At 36.8% G+C, this 23,527-nt stretch overlaps 2 protein-coding genes across 2 annotated transcripts in view; one reads left to right on the top strand and one right to left on the bottom strand.

The window, feature by feature from the left end:
• Positions 1 to 329: 329 nt before the first annotated feature.
• On the bottom strand, positions 330 to 20,977 carry LOC149792413 (double-stranded RNA-specific editase 1-like). Its single transcript, XM_089969387.1, has 6 exons — positions 20,867 to 20,977; positions 18,941 to 19,075; positions 14,917 to 15,372; positions 8,494 to 9,144; positions 6,502 to 6,690; positions 330 to 718 (listed from the first exon to the last, which is right to left on the bottom strand). The coding sequence occupies exons 2-6, from the start codon at positions 18,975 to 18,977 to the stop codon at positions 642 to 644; spliced, it is 1,410 nt and encodes a 469-aa protein (XP_089825513.1). The 5' UTR covers positions 18,978 to 19,075; positions 20,867 to 20,977; the 3' UTR covers positions 330 to 641.
• Positions 20,978 to 21,957: 980 nt separating this feature from the next.
• Positions 21,958 to 23,527, top strand: part of LOC149792412 (uncharacterized) — a 29,471-nt gene continuing 27,901 nt past the window's right edge. Inside the window, exon 1 of the mRNA XM_089970980.1 lies at positions 21,958 to 22,153. Within this exon, the coding sequence (XP_089827106.1) occupies positions 22,048 to 22,153 (106 nt within the window). The 5' untranslated portion in view covers positions 21,958 to 22,047. The remainder of the gene's footprint in view (positions 22,154 to 23,527) is intronic.

Genomic DNA, 23,527 nt, shown 5'->3' with positions numbered 1-23,527 from the left:
ATCTAAAATTAAATGGGTATTGTATGCTAAAAAAATAAAATCAATTCTTGAAATTCACGCCTTGAAAATAATTTAAACATTTAACTGTGCAACAGATGTGTAATGATGACGAACCGATGATACTGTAAAAGTCCGATGAACTATTTCATCAAAAGTCTTATTTGTGTGATTCCTAAAACCAGCAGGAGAGACTTTGGGAAGGGATACAGGGATTTTAAATTTGTATACACCAGCTCAAGACGTAGCACAACGTTCAACACAAGGAAGGTAAGTGCATATCAAACTGTACTATACTCGCAACAGAACAGAAGACATTTAAAAGTATGAAATGAAATTAAGGTTTTCTTTAATTTGTAATAAATAGACTGTAAATATGTTTTGTACGTTGCACGTGCTCTTGCTAGACCAGCTTGTGTCAGAGCCTAGCCTGGGCATTGACATTGTTTATTGACAAAATGATTAAAGCTTCCAATGCAGTGCAATTGTAATTGTTTAAAATCATATCTTCAGAGTTTGTTCTTTAGAAAAATGTATGGAAACTGTAACACACTAACATTATTTCAGTTAGAATGAATTAATGAACTAGAGCCCATGTTTTATTTCATGCAAGCATTTTTTGGAACTGTCGGTCCACGGGTTTTTTACTCTTTCTTTCCGAATTGCCCCTGCATCTCGTCTTTTCCCCCCTCCTCTCCCTTAGGTCTCTCTACCTTGGAATCTGAAACATAAACGAAAAGGTCAGAATTACTGTATGGCAGATTTCAGTCATAAACTTATTATCCTTCGTAGCACATTTCCCAGAGGACCACGCATCGTCATATGCCTCATGTAGTGCGATCTAAATGACAGGCTCCTTCAACAGGTCATGTAGCATGTGTATTTTTCCTTCACCAGTATATAACGTATGGATAAATTGTAATATGTATTACTAATTCTTCTATAGCGAGACATTTTTATAGATACCAAAACGTCTGGCATCAAAATGTGATCTTCCAAGACGGGTGGACTCTTTGGAGTTGATAACATTTAAGATGTGGCTTTCCGAAACAGTGAAATTTCGATAATGATTTTACTTCATATGTGTGTGTGTGTGTGTGTGTGTGTGTGATTTGGATTTTTAACGTAGTTTTAACAATTTTTCAGTCAGATCGCTACGATGTCTGCAGTGTGACAGTTTATAGTGATGTTTAGCACTGGGGCATCATGCCGCAGACATGTAACATGATGTCCTATGGAACGCCAGATCTACCAGTCCTAACACTAACCTCTTAATGCTGAGCGTCAAGAGGGGCAGCTGTTATTACTATTTTTATAATTCTTTGGTATGACTGGGCAGGGGATCGAGCCCACGACCTCCCGCATCCGAGGCGGACGCTCTAACCACTAGGCCACCGGAGCGGTCTTGGCTTCATTGGAATGTTTTCTTAATTTCAACTCAACAACCAAACAAGAAACCCTCTATTTGTCGCGTAGGCCTTTTATCTATCTGCAAAGTAGACATTATTAACATAGAACTCAATTTATAAATGTATAACACTGACCTAAATATAAAGTGTGGACGGAAGTACGGATGGACATGCACAAGGATACCATAGTTTGTGCGTTTCGAAGTGGGTCTGACAATACTGACCAACCATGTTTATTGTAGAAATAACATTTTTATTTGTAATCTGATAGAAAGAGCCGAAAACTGCTCTGTAAGGACGTCAAATGCTTTCGCAGTTTTTAATAAATTCAAATTACCCACTAGTCGACTCCAAACCCATTCATATGACTATATTATTATTATTATTATTATTATTATTATTATTATTATTATTATTATTGAGACTATATTGGAAACTAGTTTTTTCTTCTTCTTCAGGTTTACCTTTCAGCAAAGAAAACTGAGTGTGCAACATACCAAGGTTTCAGAATAAAAGTTGCTCAGTAGCCCGAGGCAAATGAAAGTGAGTATGGGACAAATGAAGATTTTTGGATATTAAAGAAGACCATACTACGAAGACAATATTCACATAAATTGCAACTAGTACGATTCAGCAAATGTTTATTCAACATAAACTTGTCCTTGTGAATTGCAATACTTCTAAAATATTCCATTTAAATTATGGCCACTCAGCTTAAAAATCTATCCTACAAAAATGCGTCATCTTGTTCTTTCCTAGTTCGATGCTTGCATATCAGAATATTAACATACTGCGCAAGGATGTATTTTGAAAAGTTATGAATATTAATGTACTGTACAATAACGTTAATAAACTATATACTAGTTCATCATCTCAAAGTATTCCTTGACAAGTTCTTCAAACTTTCTCATTCGAATTATCTAATTATTAAATTATTAAATGCCCTCAATTCATTGCCAAACGCATTGTGGTTTTCAAATAATTTGTCCCTCGGCGGATGTTTGGTAAAAGTATTCAGAGCGAGAAAGCACTTGAAGCCATCTCGGACTGCATTGAAGATGTAGCACAGTTTGGATGCTGTCGTCATTCAGAAAGTCTGTCCAAAGGGCAGATATATGCATTAGTGTATTGACATCGAATAGATAGGTACCTCGGGTACCGCTGCACGGACATGTGTTTTAGTGTGTTCAACATCATTTGGCAATACTTTGCATTATGTTCGGTGACACTAGCCGAGTCAGGCACAGGCAATCGGAAAATAAGGCATTTTGTATCGAAAAATAATGTGTATAAAACTCTCTTGATTATCCGAATACATCGAGTGATTTATGGCCTCTGCTCTATTCTCTGATCCAAAACTTATTTCCTCTCGAGTCGGGTTCAAAAGTAAATTCGTGTTTCATCACCTGTGAGAATCTCATTCGAACGCATCTGGTCACTTTTCATATTTGCCGAGTTATTGTTAGGAGATATCAACCCGTCAACAAATACAGGACACATCTTGCACTAACTTTCCATTGAACATCGACATTTTCATCCTGAATAAAGTGGGTTATCTGTCCTGCATCGGACTATACCCACACTAATGAATTTGCTCGCATATTGGCACACGAATTTCGGACAGTCAGCACAATCACAGCATGAGTGAAACTGCTCCATCTTTATCCATGTCGTGGGATGGAGTCCAGAGTACACTGCTCCAGTTCTGATCAGAGATATCTCATCCTAAAATGCTGAAGTCGATATGGAGGAATCTTTTACCGTGGCACAAAAGGCTAGCCGTCCAGATCGTTCAACAACTTCGTACAGACACGGCTTAAGAACTTCCGCTAGATTTACAAAAGGGAAAGATTTTCCTTTTCGATGCCGCTCCACAACAGATGGAGTCTTTTCCAGTCGTGTTGTCTAGAAGTTGTCTCACAAATTGTATGGGACTGGATATGGTCTCTCAGCGGTAATGTGATGCATCTCCCTCCACCTTTTACCTATTCTCTTAAGGAATTATGATTGCGTAACGTATTTAAAGAAGAAACCGTTTATTTTCCTTGTAAAATCTATTTCTTTGAGAATACTTATCCAATCATAATTTACACACATCCTCTCGGTCCCTCCGCAGTCACATCGACATAAAGAGCATGCCTTATGCCCCAGTAGTAACCGAGCCATTCACAGGTTTTGACACCAATCTACATACCATGGGAGATCACTCTGTCCTACCGCCACTTAGCTTGGCAAATAACTTTTAGCTTCTTTTAGCTAAAATTGTTATCCGAGAGGGCTCGATTTGCGAGGTAATAGTAGTTCTCCTAAGGTATTATGATTGAGTAACGTATTTAAAGAATAAAATAAAAGATGCACATATCGATAAATCACCGTATTCCCAAAAAATATTTACGAGTTATTGCCCCTTTTGGTTGTCAGCGGGATTGAGCGTCTGACATCTTGGGAACGGAAGAAAGGTTTTTTTGAAGGATTATGTGCTAGCCATTTGGTAATCGTCTCAAAAAGCGCGTTTGAATAATTCACAGCGATCTTCCTAATTTTTCTAGAGTTATTACTAGTTAAGGCTTGAGCTGGATTTTGCGTAATATTGTGGATGCAACTCTCATCGGTTGTCTGTAGGTCGCTTTGAAAACTATTTGTAATGGCCATCGTCTGAAGATGTACATATAGACAAATCAATATGTGCTCTCGCAATTTTTTGTGTGCAGATCCTGCTCTGTCTTTTATTTTCTGGGCCTGCATGCAATACAAGACAGGCTTCTGAAGGTTTTTGTGTGGTTTGGAATATTTAATCTTATTAATCTTACGGCATCTACCAATGCAAATAACACGTGATATTCAAGCCAGTAAAGCCTATCTATTGATTTCACTGGTTGTCATGTAACATATGAGATATGTTTTACTGACATTTCTGGTAAAGAGGGCTCTCTGCAGTTAGAATGTACTTTTGAGCGAGTGACCGGTTTTCTTTGCATTTGCAACAATCACAGTGGAAAGAATGTTGGCACACCTCTATTTTAAGTTCATGTACTGTGACTGAAGTTTCTTTGGATATTGTGCTTGTGGAAATTGTATGTCACGTTGTGGGGAAAATCTGCTGATGCTCCGATTCATGTATGCACATATTTTCTTATAGCTACTTTGTAGTGAGAGCACCTGGATATGTTAATACGTACTGTGTAAGGTTTCGACTATAGACCCAATTCTGGACAAAGAAACTGCCTGCTCGCGGCTTATTTCAAAAGGAATTCTACGTCGGGACGCCTTCGTTTGCTTTGCACTCAGTCCGCCATGTCGTAATCGGGAATTCAGTGCGACAGGTAAGTCAGAAATTACCCCAGGTTAGTTTTCAAGGAGACCCGGCCATAGCCAATCGGAACCGAGAGACTCAAATCTATGGCGGAGTCTCAATAGGCAATTGGTTCGGACTCGGCCCATTTTTCCGTCAGTGCATGGATGTTGGCAAGAGCAGATCATAGGGAAGTTTTGAGACACTAGGCTGCGCTCTGATTGCCGACGTGCGCTCGTTAAAAAAGCGGGAAAAGAATTCCAGGGAAATTCTAAGCTGGATGGTGAACGAACGTTTATTGAAGCTTTGCGAATGGGAGCGAGAGGTAACAGATGAGAATCGGAGAGAAGAAAGACACGTGATCTAACGCGACTTAAACAGTCGGGGAGGGGGGAGAAGTAGTACCGGAAGGAAGCGTGGAAGATAGTTCCGGAAGTGGAAGGAGAGAACGGAGTCGAGGGTACCGGAAGTACCAGAGGGCAGAGGAGTAAAAGAATCAACACCTAAAAGAAACACGTTCTCTTAAGACTAACTTCATATGACAATAGTAATTGGCAATGGAATCGACAACAGTTTGTATTTGTCGAAAGCATTATTTGAGAAATTGTAGATGAACTAGTTGATATTTGTTAAATTGTTATACCTTTCACCTTGAGTCTTTAATACACATAGACCGTCGGCATTGCTGACTGGGGGCTCAGAGCTATCTAAATTTTAAATTGTCCGTCCTTCTCCGGTGTTAGAAATAATACGGTGGGGGGCACATTACATTGTACAGGATTTAAACACACAGCTAACTAAAATTTTGCTCCCATGTGCTCGAAAAAATCAGCCTGAATTAGTCTAATAATGTACACTATATCTAGCTGTTATTAAAAAAGGGAAACGAATTTTGCCAGACTAGACAATACTAGCTTCTGAAAGCGCAATGAATGATTTAAAATATATAAACAGTACAAAATAGTATAGGCTCTTTCATAACATTTGACCTCAAAAGTCCATAAAGTGAAAATGATGAAGCAAAGCAAGCAGTAAGGACATGTTGTATACTCTAAAACCCAATTACATCCATCAGTCATACAGCAAAATAAAGGAAATGAAAAGTTATTTTAACAATACCTAATATATTCAAGGGTTTGTGGAAATGACCAAGATAACCAGTGAGGAAAACCTGGGAAGTTCCTTTTTCTTTTAAAATCAAACCCTATGCAAAATACCAAGCTGTAGAGACCATCCAAATGAAAACTGGGCACATATGGTTATGTGGTTCGCAAACAACTTAACGTTTTGCTAAAGTAGTACCTTCTGAGAAGTTGGCGCTAGTAGTTAGCGACACATTTCCATGACGTTACAAATAAATATGTTATTCAAAAACGCACGCAAAAACATATTTGTGTTATAGTGAACAATAGGCCGATCAATCATTCTGTTGAGACTGAAGACACAGTTACTATTTTCGTCTGCCTCACTAACTTTTCAGCCAATATGAGCAAGTGAGAAAGCTTGCCAGTAATGTCCCGTGGGTCAGTGCTTCTTTCCAGTTCCCCCCCCCCCCCGGTTCCTCCGCCAGATATACTGGTCACTATATATATAGCCTGTAATGTACTGAAAAATATCGTTAATGCCACAAGTCAACCACAGCCACTATCTGAGAGTGCAAATTATGCTAGATAAATGTGTACGGATGTTAAGCCAGTTGAGACATCCTTGAAAATAATTACTTTTTGCACTGATCTTAAAAGTCGTTCAATGGCTAAGTCATGATCATTTTAAAAAAAATGTGCCTATTTATATACTTCGTACCTGCTGAAACAAAAATGTGCGAAGTCGAATCCACTTCATATCCGCGTGCCACAATTCCTGCGAGAACTGCATTCTGACTTTTGAAACCACCAGTTAGAGAAGCGATTTTCTCATCCACAAGTCTTGACACGAGATCAACTAAGACTTTGGGGACTTCAGAGGTGTCTTCATGAAACCCAGTTTGTACGCCTGAAATAAAAAAGCATCCAAGCGACACGGTTGCTTCCCCTTATATAATGGAGTTGAAGGGCAAATTTCTAAGTTATAATCGTTCACGGCTCCTAAAATTTGTATTTCGAAAATGTTATAATTGACATTGACCTAGATATTCTCAATGTGAAACCTCGTACTAACTTTGATTTCAATGTGAAATTCGTTATGACATGACGTGAACGATTTACGTTCGTGGGTAACTGTATATCCTTAATTAGAAATTCTACGCGAATAAAAATCTCAAACACTTTAGTTGCTTATGAGAAAAATATTCGTAGCTATTATTTCTGGTGTTTAGCAACATATTTTACTGAAAATTCATAGAATCGAGTTCAAAGTACACAAAAAGGTTTGATTTGAAGCAGTTTTCAAACTTCGCAACACAAATTACTCCTACCCTAAGCAGAGTAAATGCACGCTAACTGCTTATAGGAAGAATAAGGGCGCTAACTGTGCTTATAAGAAGAATAAGTTAAAGGGTAACACATTAAAACCTTACTGCAAAATTATATCCATGGGAGAAGTCGTTTGCCAAGGCTGATCGACTGTTTCATGCACATCAAAAAGGCTTTTGCGAGTACAAGAAACGGTGATGGATGGACGGCCGTCCGCACATACCGATAAAACCCCCGAGACAGAAATAATACATCCACTTATTTTTTGAAAAGCGGGTATAAGAACTGTAAATTTCTTCCAGGCATGTGAAGTTTTACCTCCTTGAATTATTGCCTCATAAAAACCAAATGATTATATTTCTTTCTCTTGGTGAATAAATCACCTTTATACTTCAAAGGAACTCATTAACAAATTAGACTTTTGTTTGCAAAGTAAACGTCCCAAGTCTCGAGGTGTACTCGAGCTTTTGAAAAGGAGCAATGGCTGTGTTATAATGACATGAAATATCTAATTAAGTCATCCATATCAGCAAACATACCAAATTTCACTAGATTACTTCAAGTGAGTTTTGCTTAATCATTCTTGTAAGGCTCTCGCAAACAAAAAGTGCACATCCAGAAAGTGTAATGGTCAAATATATAATCCGGTCACCCTCATATGCATGCAAACATACATACTTCATTACCTCATTCATTTGTCTACCTCTATTAATTTCGTTCAATCATGTTAAAACTTACCACCCACCCTAATCTTATTACGTTTCAGGTATGTAAAACATATCCGAAAAATATGAAAGAATTGCTATAATAGTCCTAATGTATACTGAAATCATCAACACATGAATGCATGCATGCCTTCAAAATATAATTTGTCTGCCTCGAAAACTGTTGACTTTATCTCAATAACAAGGTTTTCCTCAAGAAAATATCAAAAGCTAAACAGTATGTTTACGACCTAGAACGTCTTTTATCGAAGAAGGATACCCCATCATTGCCTCAAATAACTTAAACGTGGACTTTTACCAATGTTTGACGGACGGATGGACTTTCATCGTATGTCATAGTAACTGATTGACAATTACTGTTATTATATGAAAATGTAATCGGGTATTATACACACGTGTACCAATGTGCCTACCAAATTTCAATTGTCTACTTTGAATGTGTTTTGGTTTATTGTATAAAACAATATTCTCGAGACATAGGGATGGATGAACGTTCGGGTTTGACCAAATGAAAATACATAATCAGCTGGGGCATACAAACAAATCACAAATAGTTTTCTTGTTATAGTTTGTAAAGAACATGTTCTTGATATATTTTGAAATTAGAGCCTGAGACAACGCAATCAGACGAAAAGTACTTATTCAGTACACATACACACCCTCGCTACCACCAATGGATCCAGATAAGCTTAAGCTGATGGGACTTTCCCTGATTTCGGACAATATTTCGTTCTTCAAATCTGTACGCAGCTCATTTAGACTCATAACTGGAATTGTATGATCTGGCTGTTTGGGTACTTTCGACGTGCGACCTGAAAAAATGTTCGATTCGTTTGGGCTAAGAGTCAAATTCCCTCTGACGTCAAGTTTCGCCTCATCGCGACTCTTCTGAAAGTTATCGGATACTACGTCAGCTCCCGATTCTGGAAGATCTGCGGTGAATCCCACATTCGGTATTTGCTGACACATTGCTTGACTGGCCTCCTCAGCGTTGGGTAACTGAACCAATGATCGGAAGACTTGTTCGGCGGCGTCGAGTTTAGCTTTCTTCTTCGAGGGACCTTTACCTACGAATGTTTGGCCGTTTGCTTCCACAGACATTGTAAAAATCGGTTCAGTTTGAGACACAAACTGGAATCGGACATAATGTTTCATATGATAGAGTTGCTTCAGGGCATTTTCGGGAACTGTTGATTCGTTAGTCGTTTGCTTTACCATGCTCAAGGGAACATTTGCCGCGTCAGAGATTTGGGATTCGGAACATCCGGGCATCTCGCAATCAGCATCACCTGATTTTGTTATCTTGGCATCTAAAGAAAGTGAGAAAGATGAAAAATATTTATATTGTCAAATTTGTGCCGAAGAGAACATTTTCTGACACGACAACACAATAGTAGGCTTCCACATATTTTGTTGTTTGCAATGCAGTTGTTTCAAATAGGACCACCTGTATTCAGCTAGTTTAGGTATATTTACCATTATCATCAACCAGGTTCGAGACGTGGGTGTGCGCCTGTATGTGTTGGTGTGCGTTTGTGTGTGTGTGTGTGTGTGTGTGTGTGTGCAAAATCACATAAGAGTACCTTAATGGTTATTAAACTTGGATACCTGAACAGATATGTAAACATCACGCGGTAATACCTCGAGTAATACAAATACGTTAGTGGCAAATCTCACTAGTCAACTTCATTTTCTTTCATCATTGACAATTGTACAGCTAAGATGCAACTGCGAGAAGCGGACGGTCTTTAAGTCTACTTCTTTTATAATATTAATATTCCATTAGTAACGGACTATCGGGCTAGATTGCTGACATTTATTATAGGCCAGGACAAATCATTTAGAACGTCCTTTTTCCAGCTACTACGATTGTGATAAATAAAAAAAATAATGATGCTGAGAGAGAGAGAGAGAGAGAGAGAGAGAGAAAGAGTTGTTGTTGTTGTTTTTGTTGTTGGGTTTAACGCCATTTTTCAGCACAAGATAGGTTATACATGGTGGCCAGTAAAACTGGTGAATGAAGAACCCTGGACCTCCCCCCGGCCCCGGAAGAATCACCGACCCAGGAGCAGCTACTGGCAGACTTTCCCACGTCCCACGTTAGCCAAGCCTGAATGCAGACAGAGGTGAGATGGCAGTGATCCGGAACGGTGAGCTCTTTAGACCAATCAGTCAGAGAGAGAGAGAGAGAGAGAGAGAGAGAGCATCTTTACAATTACTGTTTATAAAGCTTATAATTTTTGCAATTTAAAAGGTGGTTAGAAAATATAAGATATTTCGGAATAAAATTAAAGCCTGCTCTAGAAACTAGGCAAGTTTAGAGGACCTCCAAATGTTTCAGGGCCAAATAGTCTATGTAAAATTAACTTCATATAACAGGATCCGTTTCATTAAAGACGGTTCCAATAGTGAACCTCTCTTAGCGCTTTCATGGTTTAATAATTATAATTTTTTCATAAATAAACCTTTTAATTTCAGTTGAAACAAAAATAGTAATACATATCTATCATTGTATCCAGATGTCGAGTACAGAAAATGAAGGAAACGTTACATTAGGTTGAATCATAATGAGAACATTCCAAGGAATACAGTGATGTCACTTTATGAAGCTTGTTCACTGGAGCAATACAAGTTACTAGCGTATTAGGCAAGAGAGCTTTAAAGTGAGGTGTTTTAAAAAGGCTATGATTGTGCATAAAATAAGCAATATGAATATAACAATGTCGGACCCATTTTAATGTCATAACCTGCCCCAAACTTAAATGAAATAAGGTGAAATCAATTAAGTAGCAATGTCAAGATAAAACATAAATTTATTCTATTTATTACTATTAGTCTGGCTCCCTGCTTAGGTCTCACTGGATAGTTTCGTATTTTGACACCCCCCTAATTTTTAAGGTAGAAGGCATGAACCTAATTATCACAAGCCTAGCATTTATAAATTCACACATAAGCTAAATCTATAATGTGGTTCAGATTTACTTTGAGTTAGGCTTGGAAATAGGTTGGCTTGTTGGTGACTGCCTGTCACAGTTAGATTTGCATTGGAGATCAAATGCGTAACTTGGGCTGCAAATGAGCTGTCGACTTGGCTTACGTATTTATGTGTGTCTGCTACAGAGGTAAATATCTAAAAATCTAGATGGTTGAGGGGTGATGAAAAGTATGCTAATTTGTTATAGTACTAGTGAACTTTATTCATGCATAAGGCACATACTGATTCTTTTAGCTGCTTTGTCACAGAAAAATATTCAAAATAGCTATTTCTTGTCAAAAATGAATGTAAAATTTAGGGGTTGGTGGCAGTGTTGGTTCAGTATAAAAACCACCAGTTGCATCAGGAATTAACCTGATTACTGCAGTCAAAATCTCACATGTATGCTTTCTACAAAACTCATTAGTTTGTTTTTATTTGTATCTTCAGTGTAAAATTATTCTCATTTTTCTGTAATTGGTCATCGTCGGATGAAAATTCACCAGATAAACTGTCCATTGAGACCTTAAGAACCGGTGTCATTTTTTCAGTCTTGTCAAATGTGATTCACTGTGCCATAAATCATATCCTTATTACCTCCATATCTTGAATCTGACATAGTTAGGTATTCCAAACACACACTTCATATAGATTTGATTGCATTTAATCATAGTAGAAGAAGGGACTTAACTCAACAGTTTTAATACTACCAGGTATTGCTCCTGATCCATTCTTCTAATGAACAACAAAAGCCTTATAAGTTTCATGCAAGGTGGTTTAATTGAAGTATTTCACATAGTTATTCAGTTTATCAACATTTTCAGTACAAACTTAGTATATTTTCCTAATTTTATGATGATTGCCTTAATTTAATGCTCTTACATCCATATCTACTTATGATATAATGTTTCAATACATATATTTCATCTTATTTACAGAAATTTAAGCTATAATGGCCTATATATAAGAAGTTCAGGGTTTTATTTTCTTGTAGGCCTCAAGGTGTATGGGAGCACACCTGCCAAAGTGATATTGCTAACAGCAGGACAACATCAACAATTTATTCGGAGTCAGACATGCCAATTGTTGTGGAGCTTTCACAGGAACAAATATATCTACACCAGTTTCATTGAAGTTTTGGTGAGTTATGTTAAATGGATGTCCCTTTTTCCATTGTGTTTTTTCTCCTCCCCTTTTTTACTTTGCATGATTTTCTATTTGCTTTAGATTCAAATCTATGCAGGTGACAATCACTAGCCAAACACACTTCTAAATAGCAGCAACTTCAACAACATTATGTGTCGGCCAGTATGAAAATGATTTAAAGGTGACTTTCTTAGTGTTCTTAAAATACATTATCCTTGCATATTGTTTTATCAACAGATGGGATCAATATGGGTATAGAATTTCACTGGTTAAGTTTCCCAGCTGATGTGGTTCAGTTTACAAAGATTGGTCCATACATTTGATGTTACCTGATGAGTTGCCTCCCTTAAGTCTATCTTGGATTTCTCTATTCTAGAATAGATTTGACCTTCTTCATGAAATCAGTGAGAGAGTTCTGGTCAGTTTATATATGCAGTGCATCGTTATTATTCTTTCAAGTACTTAGCATGTACATTCTGCAGCTATTGTATAAGAAATTCAGCTTGGCTTCTTTTACATCCTTTATTCACTACTATTTCAGATTGCATGAAGAGTTGTATTATTTATGCTCTCAGATATCTCTGATATCACCAGGCACTCACAAGACAGGGTGTATTAGCTATGAAAAATGATGAAACTGACATATTATAAAGAAATTGTATGTTTCAGAGGGGAAAGTAATACATGAAGTATGAAGCTGTCTCATAGCTGTTGCTCTGTTTGATAGGTTTTGGTCATCGATAAATTCAATAAATCATAGGAAACAAACAATTTTGAATTTTAAACTTCTTAAGGTTGCGTTTTATTTAGAATTGGTCAAAGTTTTGAAAATAAGAAGATTTTCCCTTAATCAGACTGCTATTTGAATTCTTAAGGTCTCACTGGATAGTTTCGTATTTTGACACCCCCCTAATTTTTAAGGTAGAAGGCATGAACCTAATTATCACAAGCCTAGCATTTATAAATTCACACATAAGCTAAATCTATAATGTGGTTCAGATTTACTTTGAGTTAGGCTTGGAAATAGGTTGGCTTGTTGGTGACTGCCTGTCACAGTTAGATTTGCATTGGAGATCAAATGCGTAACTTGGGCTGCAAATGAGCTGTCGACTTGGCTTACGTATTTATGTGTGTCTGCTACAGAGGTAAATATCTAAAAATCTAGATGGTTGAGGGGTGATGAAAAGTATGCTAATTTGTTATAGTACTAGTGAACTTTATTCATGCATAAGGCACATACTGATTCTTTTAGCTGCCTTGTCACAGAAAAATATTCAAAATAGCTATTTCTTGTCAAAAATGAATGTAAAATTTAGGGGTTGGTGGCAGTGTTGGTTCAGTATAAAAACCACCAGTTGCATCAGGAATTAACCTGATTACTGCAGTCAAAATCTCACATGTATACTTTCTACAAAAATCATTAGTTTGTTTTTATTTGTATCTTCAGTGTAAAATTGTTCTCACATTTCTGTAATTGGTCATCGTCGGATGAAAATTCACCAGATAAACTGTCCAGTGAGACCTTAGTATGTTCGTTCTGTTGCCCTCTGCTAGTGCAACCCAGGGAACATACTAAACCGGGAACCAGACCAACACTACTATACGCACGTTAAAAGACAGTGATACACCAAGGGGCTTTACTCCGAGGACTACAATTCTAATACAAGAAAGAGTTCCTGCCCTTAAATCCCCCGTGGTTGATTCAATGAAATGTTCATCAATCCTTTTTATCAGCTACTGCCACGAATAGAATCTTCACTATAACGACAAAAAAGATGGTCTACGATTAACCAACGGCCATTTTTTCCCCACAAATTTTTTGAAAGATACTTCTCAGGCTAGTAGTGTCCATGGAAATATACTACGATACAATTTAGTATAAAAGTGGGTGGTAAATAATTTGGAAATCGCAATGGTCTAATTAAAATCTAATAAGGTCATCCACATATGTATGTCCCGGGTCAGGAGCGTAATATGGAATATATAACAATGCAGTTAACTATAAAGTGTATAAATAATCAGAAAATTACTGAAAAAGTCTGAAAATCTGATCAGGTCATTGACATTTACATGTATAAAGAGACACACCACATCACAATTATCTATCTCCACTACTTTCTCCAGTCATGTAATATGGGTTTTCCTAAAGAATTCGGACCATGAGGTGTAAAAACAGCCCCCCCCCCATTAAAAAAGAACAAACGAAAATTTCCTGTCAACATATCCATGCTTTTTTAAAATTATTGGTCAATGATATATCAGTGCAGACATGACCACCTAAGATCGTTTGACAACTTGAAATGGTATTTACCTAATCGTTCTAACAACGTTTTCTTTTAAAAGAATGTGTTCGTTTAACGCCGTAAACACAAAACCGCACCTGCAATGATCTAAAAGTGAATCTCCGCAAAGGTGCGATTGGACGAACGGACGAACCATAATAAATCTGTGGGATAGATCAATTGAAATAATACTGTAATAGCATTGAAAATATCCATGTCATCTACATACACATGCAAAACTCCCCACCAGATTTAATGCATCTTCCTTGAGCAGTTTGTGCTTAAATTTACGAAGACTCTTTTTAAAAGACGGATGGGTTTTATAGTCGGATAGAATAATTAAAACACCCCAATGCAAGCAGTGTGGTCAAACAAAAAAATCATAACTATGCTATGCTGTTAGAGACAGGTAAACATGTTGTTCATGAACATTGTAATTCGAGTTCGAGACGATTACCATTGTTCATCAAGACACGAAAAAACAAAAAAAAAGTACTTATGGATCCATGCCAAACCATGGATGATAGCGTTTCCCCGATGTCTGATATATATTCATTGCTTAAACCTGGACGTAGATAATTTAGAATCACCACCTTATGTTTGCTATTTGGAAATTTGGGCGCTGTGGATATGCGAATTAGTGGAAGATTTGAACCGTTTGGGAGAAAGAGTCAAGTTACCTCTGACGTTCAGTTTCTCCTCATCGGGACTCTTCTGAAGTTTACTGAATAACACGTCAGTCCCCGATTCAACTGCGAAGTCCACATTCGGTATTTGCCGACCCTTTGGTTGATCGGCGTCCTCAGTTTTTGGCGACTGAAGAAGTGATTTGACAGCTTGTTCCGCAGCGTTGAGTCTAGCTTTCTTCTTTGATGGACCCTTACCTGTAAACGTTTGGCCGTTTACCTCCACGGACATAGTAAAAATCGATTCAGTCCGAGACACAAACTTGAACTGGACCCAACGTTTTATATCGCAGAGCTGCGTTAGGGCATTTTTCTGAATCGCTACTCCTCGTTTCCTTCGCTTTTTCTTGACGAAAGGAACTTTTACCTCGTTAGAGAGTTGCCGTTTTAAATGCCTGTGCATCTCGTCTGTTTCACATGTTGCATCCTCAGAGTCCTCTTCCTTGACATCTATAAAAAGATTTAGAGATTAAACTTATTCTGCTGTCAAATCTGTATTCAAAATAACCACGTCCTATGGGGAGGTTCATAAACTGGATTCCAACTTTATTTTACAATGCAAGCAAATGCGTTATGCATCTTAATTTTGGTGTCCCATTTGTAATCTCTTTGACGATGCCCTGTTGGATGTTACTTCTGTAAGCGATAAGCCCTTCCTCTATGATAAACCCACAGCCATTGCTACCACAAATTTTAAATTTACTTCCTAGACCTTCGTAATATAGCATGATGCAGTTAACTATCTCATGCACATATTCTTATCTGATTGGTCAAAAGAAAAAAATCTGAATCGGTGAAATCTACCGGTTGGTGCAATCCTGACATATTAATTGTGCTCGGACAGTCATGCGACTGTCACAGTTACATATGTAAAACCACAATAGCCCTTACTCTATGGTAAACAAAATATATATTTAATGCTTCCTAGGGTAAGCTAATAAGAGCAAAACTATCATGATTTATTTAACAATATCTGCCAGATTTAACTTGTTGATAATTAAGGACGATTCGGATCTGATGTCACCTTTTTCTTTAATTAAAATTAAAATTTGCAATTTTCTGCATACGAACATGTCCGGAAACAAACACTAGCATATCGTTGAGACACTTACCTGTATTTGATAACAGCCGCATATAGCCGAAAAATTCAAAATGGCCACAGAAAGTAGGGTACCAGTGAGAAGCCATTACATATGAATTTGAAAGGCATTTGTACAAACACGGAATGGCAGTGGAAAATTGCTTATTTATGAATCCATTCAAGTTGTGTGCACCCCTGGTTCATGTAGAAAGTGTTCAAACTTGCACAACTTAATTTTGATGGGATGAGGTGACTTGACGCCGCATCCAATGAAATTCACAGACCCAAAGCACATAAACATCTGCTCCCTCTGCCAGGTGTATACAGGATTAACATATCTGAACCTCTGCTAGCGAAAATGGAGAGATGCGAGAAAAACAGTAAGTGTACAAAATATACACCGATGTTTTGAGGACAGGTTTGCATGCAAAACTTACTCCATTTTATAAATAGCTGTCATCATATCCCTAAACCGTCCCTAAGTATCAGCTCAGGTTTGGGGGCAGATTTATCGTAATTGGCCAATGAAGCAACATACGAGGTTCAAATTTTTCTTACACTTTGTGGCTATAAAAACCAAAATTAATTTCTTAGTGGATATCGAGCTATAAAATACAAATAATGAATTGGTTAGTATAGTTGTTGTTGTTGTTGTTGTGTTTAACGCCATTTTTCAGCACACGATATGCTATGCATGGCGGCCAGTATTAATGGTGGAGGAAGAACCCGGAAAAATCCCGGAAAGAACCACCGACCCACGAGAAGCTAATGGCAAGCTTTCTCACGTACTCACATTAGCCGAATCCGAGACTCGATGTTAGTATAGGAAGATAATATGAAACTAATAATGTGAAATACATGGATACATTTTTATTAGTTTTGCTCTCTAAACATTTACCTTGTGCACTACGTAGATATATAGAAAGACCACGTGGTTATCTTGAGGAGTTTTTGTTCCTTAAATATACATGATGTTAACCATACTGAAAGACTAAATGGATTTTTAGAAGCGTTCAGTTTTGCTCATTAACCATGTATAATGTGGCCCACATGGATACATGCCATAATCACATGGATATCTAGAAGAATTGTATTTTGCTCAATAAATATGTTTATTTTATATTGAAGTGTGAAATGTAGAGACTTATTGGGGAAATAATTTTGTCTATAAATGAGGTTAGGAGTTTGGGCTTTTCCTTTCCTTGTTGACAAGTTTTGCCTATGATTTTAGATTATATATTAATATAATAACTTGAAGGTTAACATGTTTATGTGGACTTTGGCTTTGGAAGTTTCTGAATTTGATGGAAAAATGGAACACATCCTGGTTCTGTTATTATGTTTTAGTTTTATTCTATAAGGGTTGTTTACATCGGAATTACTCAACCCATATTTTAAAATAATGGCTCTTAGATTACAAGACTGACGCTCTAACACGCTGTAGATGGGCTTATATTTGAGACAACGAAGACACCTATTGGTTTTAGAGATAAAAGTGCAAAGGCCAAGGTCAGAGGGATTTCAGCAAGGAAACTGCTTTTCACAAACTAGCTAGTACAAACCATGACCAAACAATTGACCTGGTGCCCAATAATTTAAACTGTACAGTATACAGATTCTAGAACTATGTCACAACCAAGACTTTCGAAATATGGTCTGCAGCAAATAAGTTTTCCGTCAACTACTTCTGGGCAGCCAACTAAAAAGAAACATGGTACACACATTTTTTATGTAAATAATCATAGTTAATTAGGTCTTTCAAACATTTTCACGTGATGCACAACTATTCATTCATCATGAATCAGCTTGTATCCATGGACAGTATCACAAGACTGGGCACACAAAGCTATGCAACATAATAATCATATGACTGAGTGAATATAAGTCATCGAAGGGTCATGGTGACCCATTTTTGGCATCACCCTTTAGTTCTCTCCAAGTTCTCTCACGCACTAAATTTTAAGATCCTTCAAATCAGAGTAACTGAAAACTTCACCTGAAGTAATGCAAATATAAATCATGGTAAAATGGAGGAAAGGACAGATGGATGGGTAGGCATATGAAGTTAACATGAAAGCCTCATTTACATTTACTGTTGTATGAAAATGTTGATTTTAATGTATGAATAAAAAGGACAATGAACGGATAGAGTGAGAAACCTTAATCTCCTACCTTTGTCACTACAGGCTGTAATAAAAAATCAGTAAAATATTGTTTTAAAGTAAGGGTTACGCAATCCTTAACTACAAACGTGAAATTAAAATGATCATTTTCTGCTAAGGTGTTTAATCAAACTTTAAACTGTCGTCCACATATAATAAAACGTAAAGACAAACTTGAATTTCATAATTTTCCTCAAAATTTGCATAAAAAGGGAAATAAAAAAGTCAGTAAAATTGGGTATAAAGATGTTACATGCGGTAAGACGTGCTTTTTAACACCGAGGCAAAGTAGAAATTCCATGTTCCTTCATATATGTAATACAAAAGATCTAAAATTAAAAAATTTAAACACTAATCTCAAACTTTGCGCCAGAAATTGTAAATGCCATAAAAGTGAGTGAAGAGTACGAACTAGTTCAGACATATGCAAATTATCACAGCATGCATGGATTTCGTTGTTGCTTTGGCTTCAACACCATATTACTGCACAATATATGCTATATAGTATACCTGGCGGAGAAAGAACCACCAACTCACGGGAAGCTACTGGGTAGGTTTTTCATATACCCACATCAGCCGTATATATATATATATATATATATATATATATATATATATATATATATATATATATATATATATATATATATATATATATATGAAATAGCATATTACTGTACTAGCAGCTCGATAATTCAATTATAAAACAGGCCTATTTCTCTCAAACGAAAGGTTTTTATCTGAGGTAAACTTGACGAGAATAGAAACATTTTACCTTTACATGCTGGTGTTACTTCTTCAGAATTGGACATTATAATCGACTTAAGAAATCTTCCAGGACGATAGATTACATCAACTCGAGGCAAGGCTAGCCATTCACTTGTTCTTCTCGGGAATGATGTCACGGAAGCTAATAAGAAAATACGAGGGGATTATGATTAATCCTAACACTTTGCTCATTAAACCATGTACATAGACCATATACCGTCAACAAGACCTCAACAGGAACAATACTAACACACTGTAATGCATGCTAGCTACCTGTGGTATCCGGAATCTAGCATAATATTTGCCAATAGACAAAACTATTTAATAAACTACCACCAGAAGAGATTGTTGTTTAATGCTTATTAAAAATTCGTCGAAAGTTTATAATATTCAAAGCATTATTATGTTATTTTGAAACAAGACGTATAAATATACAGGAGAGAACATGCACAAACGTTTCACATAACAGTGATACTGATTCGGAAAACAGCGATCGCTGAAGTAACGAGCGGGGAAACTCAACTTTATAACTGCGTCATTAATGGGTCCAAGGTTATGTGATTTTTTTTTCAGTTAGTCACTGTTTGGTCAAGTTTTAGAAAACAAAACAAATTGTTCTCGTGGCAACTGATTACCAAATGTTACCTATTTTTAATTACCATAATTTTATATAGGTATTAATATCGTATTTGCATGCATTCCCGTTCGTTTGTACCTCACAATGGATTTTAAAAAAAAAAGGGTTAAGGATATAAAAATGCACGAAACTTAGTCATTCGATTGATTATTTTTATAATTTCTAACCGGATTGTCGTCAGAGGGTCCTAAACACTGTCAACGTTTGGAATAAACAGATTTGTTTAGTAACACGGTCACCATATTTGCATGGTTAAGTATGTTTTCAAGCGACAGATTTGATGAAATGTACCGTTTTAATAATCTCAATAATTCCGTAAAGTTTGGGGTGACATCTCTTTGACACAAAAGAGTTCCTCCTTTTTATTTGTTCTATATTTTTTTTATAGAAATATTCAAAATATGTATTGCACATATTGGACGCATGAATCACAGTCTTTACTGAAATGGATGGTTCTCGACACTGGAAAAGAACTGCTGTCTGTCTGCTTGTTTACATAGAGAGCTTCCAATTTGTTTGAAACGTCAAGAACTTGACAGTGTTAGGTACCCCCGGCAACAATTGGGTTAGGAATGGAAATGACAAAAGTTGTTTGCATTTTTTATATCCTCTAATCTTTTTATTTTTAATATCGGTAGGGGTTACAGACAGACGGGAGGGTATATTATAGCAGGTATAATTCATTACTACTGTGCACATTTGAAGTCATGCATTTAAATTTACTGCCACTAGAACAAGCGATCCGTTTTATTAGTTCGTATAACATCAATACAAAGTAAAACGGGCTCACTCTGATTTACGCCTGAAACCTATGGAGGTTTTCTTCCCTGTGTGGTCATTCACCATGTATTTGACCATGTATAAATTCAAATGAGCATATCAAAAACAACGCATTGTAATTCTAACAGCTAGAATAATTAAAAAAAATTAAAACTGGTTACTAAAATTTCACTCGAATCCCCAACGTTTTGAAACAACCCCTACACATGTACATGAACGCACGTGCACAGATTGCTTCTGATAGTAATGTAGTAAAGCCACTGTGTTTGAGGAGATTAACCTCGACGTTACAAGTACATTTCACGGGGATGAATACTAATAAATGGATGCTAATATTTTTTGTACTTTTAAGTTTGAGAACTGACATAAATTACATTGTTTGTTCTAGTGATGGTTGTACAGTTTCTGGAACCCCCTACCCCCATTCGAAGAATATTGCATAAGGAAAATAAAGACATACTACAACGAATATAAAAAAGAAAAAACGGATACTAGAAACTATGAAAAGTGTGTTACCTCATCACGAATTGTTCCCTGTCTGAATACATTGCTTGCAATGCTGGCCGGAAACTTATGTCTCATGTTTGGTTCCATTCAATAATGAAGGGTGGTTTGGGTTCTCTTCACAAGGAAATCGACAAATGCTAACATTTACCGAAGAAAAAAAAAACAAACAAAAAACAACACAATTTTGTAATCTAAGTATATGTGAATTAGAAAGAAAATCCAGCCACGCTCATGGCTAAGGTAAAACGAATAGAAATTATATAAAGGTCATTACACATGACCTTTAAATGTACATGGACCGTTCTATCTTCAACAACAAAATCCATTCTGCAGTGAGTTATTTACGTGTTTTTTTTGTAGCAAGAGAAGATAACGTGGTCGCCAAGTAACTGGAGCTGAAGGACTTGAAGTTAAGTTGCACGTGCACCTGCTTTTCCTTGAGAATGTCACTCAGAAGAATAAATCAAATTTAAATCAGTGTCACCTATTTCTTACTGTTTAATTCGCCGTTGAATAAAACATCTATAAACTAAAAGGCATATTTGTATGGATTAGGAAATGTTGTTTCAATATGAACAAAAGCTAATAATCGGTGTATTTGATAAATAAATGACGAGTAATTGTAAAGACTTACGCAGTCATTTGTCCGCAGAATCATTATAATATTAACATAGTCGAAGATAAGTTATTTTAAAGGGTAACTGAGACACATACAACATTTATGAAAAAATAAAAATTGATTCACAGCAAGGAACGATCACATTTGGGAATATTTATTCAAATTTCGACAGAATCGAGATGAATACTGTATATTCCTTCTCATAAGCAACTGATTTGTACAGAATGTTAATATAATACGTATACAGTGATATATACATGCTTACAGTCTAGAAAGCGCACGCGTTGTACTTCAAAATATTTACAGGTCATCGCGCGGTGTCAGTACACCGTACGCACATGACATCGTGCGATGTAAGTCACACGTTAGGCTTATATATATATATATATATATATATATATATATATATATATATATATATATATATATATAATGTAGCTTTTGCCTATAATGTAGCTTTTGCCTTGGATTGAAATTAATGCGTGCACTTGACAGTGAATGTCATCATAGCTGTCATACAGGTACTGTCTTACAAGCAGGGCTAATTAATTACACACACGTGGTTTATTACATGATTTTGTCTTGGTGCATCACTGGAGAGAAAGAAGCAATGTGTTCGATTTCAGACGTTGGTGTTTTTCTTCTGGAAATCCTGACTCTACTGGCTCAATACCACGGTAAGAGACATATTCAACTTATTAGGAGTCAATATATTTAGAAATTAATATATTATCGTTTTCCCCCCAGAAAGGAGTACTATATACTTAGGTACAATACTGTTATGGCGGATGTCACGCTTCAGTAGTTTTGTATATGTATAAACAGAACAATATGGCTAACTACTTGGTAAATGATGTTACCACTTGTTACATTTTTTGTCTGACAGTTTGTATATCAGTAGAATTTTCACAAAAAGTGCACCAGACTACTAAAATCTCGCTTTATGACCATTAATCCACCAACACAATTTTAATGTATGCCCCCTCCGCCCTCTCTCTCTCCCATACTTATATGCATACAAAGTAACTGGGCTAAAGATTTTAATGTTTTCAAAACTTTATTTTCAAAGCGAATTTCTGATTCAGATGTACTTTAATGTGAAAATAATAAACACATCTACTTTATTTTCATCGATATTAGAAACCAGCTCAGTGTAACTAAACAAACTAAAACACCAAATACATACACACAACGGAATCTTTGAAGCCAGTATGTTATGGATGTTCTTTTTCCCAGTACTAAATACAATATCTACACAATTCAAAGGTTGTAGGCCCAGTGAGGGTATGTAAGAAAGCTTGCCAGTAGCTTCCCATTGGCCGGTGGTTCTTACCGGTTTATTTTTGTCTTCCGGTTTCTTCCTTCGCCGGTTGAACTGGTCGCCTCGTATAAGCCTATCATGAGTTGTGTGTGTGTGTGTGTGTGTGTGTGATTTGGATTTTTAAAGTAGCTTTGACAATTTTTCAGTCATATCGCTACGATGTCTGCAGTGTGGCAGTTTATAGTAATGTCTAGCACTGGAGCACCACGCCGCAGATATGTAGCATGATGTCCCACCCCGTCACATTATCCTGACTCCAGGCTGACCAGTCCTAACACAAACCTCTTAATGCTGAGCGCCAAGCGAGGCAGCTGCTAGTACCATTTTTATAAGTCTTTGGTATTACTCAGCCAGGGTTAGGACCAGCGATCTCCTCATCCGAGGCGGATGCTCTAACCAATAGGCCACTGGAGCGGTCTGACATGGAGGAGAAACATACTACATGTATTTATCCCGCGTTACTTTATATAAAATTGGGGGGTGGGGTGGGGTCAATGTGATGTTTTACCCCAACCCCTTGTATTATACATGTATTTATAAGTCTGTAAGTGGAGCCAGGTAAGCTTTGTTTTTCCAAGTGCCTAAGTTGGCTAATCCTCTTACGTAACCCAGTCTTTGTTTGAGCTCTTGAGTGGAAATCTGGCGGGAATCTTTGTACATGGGAACACGTGACGTAGACAACTTCAAAGAGCCGGAAGCCGACAATGGTAGGCTGGACAGTACATGGGGA

This window comes from Sinohyriopsis cumingii, chromosome 9 (assembly GCF_028554795.1).
Source record: "Sinohyriopsis cumingii isolate HCF-2022 chromosome 9, ASM2855479v2, whole genome shotgun sequence".
NCBI lineage: Eukaryota > Metazoa > Mollusca > Bivalvia > Unionida > Unionidae > Sinohyriopsis > Sinohyriopsis cumingii.
Note: the sequence above shows the minus strand (reverse complement) of the source record. Positions and strands in the feature narration are given on the sequence as shown.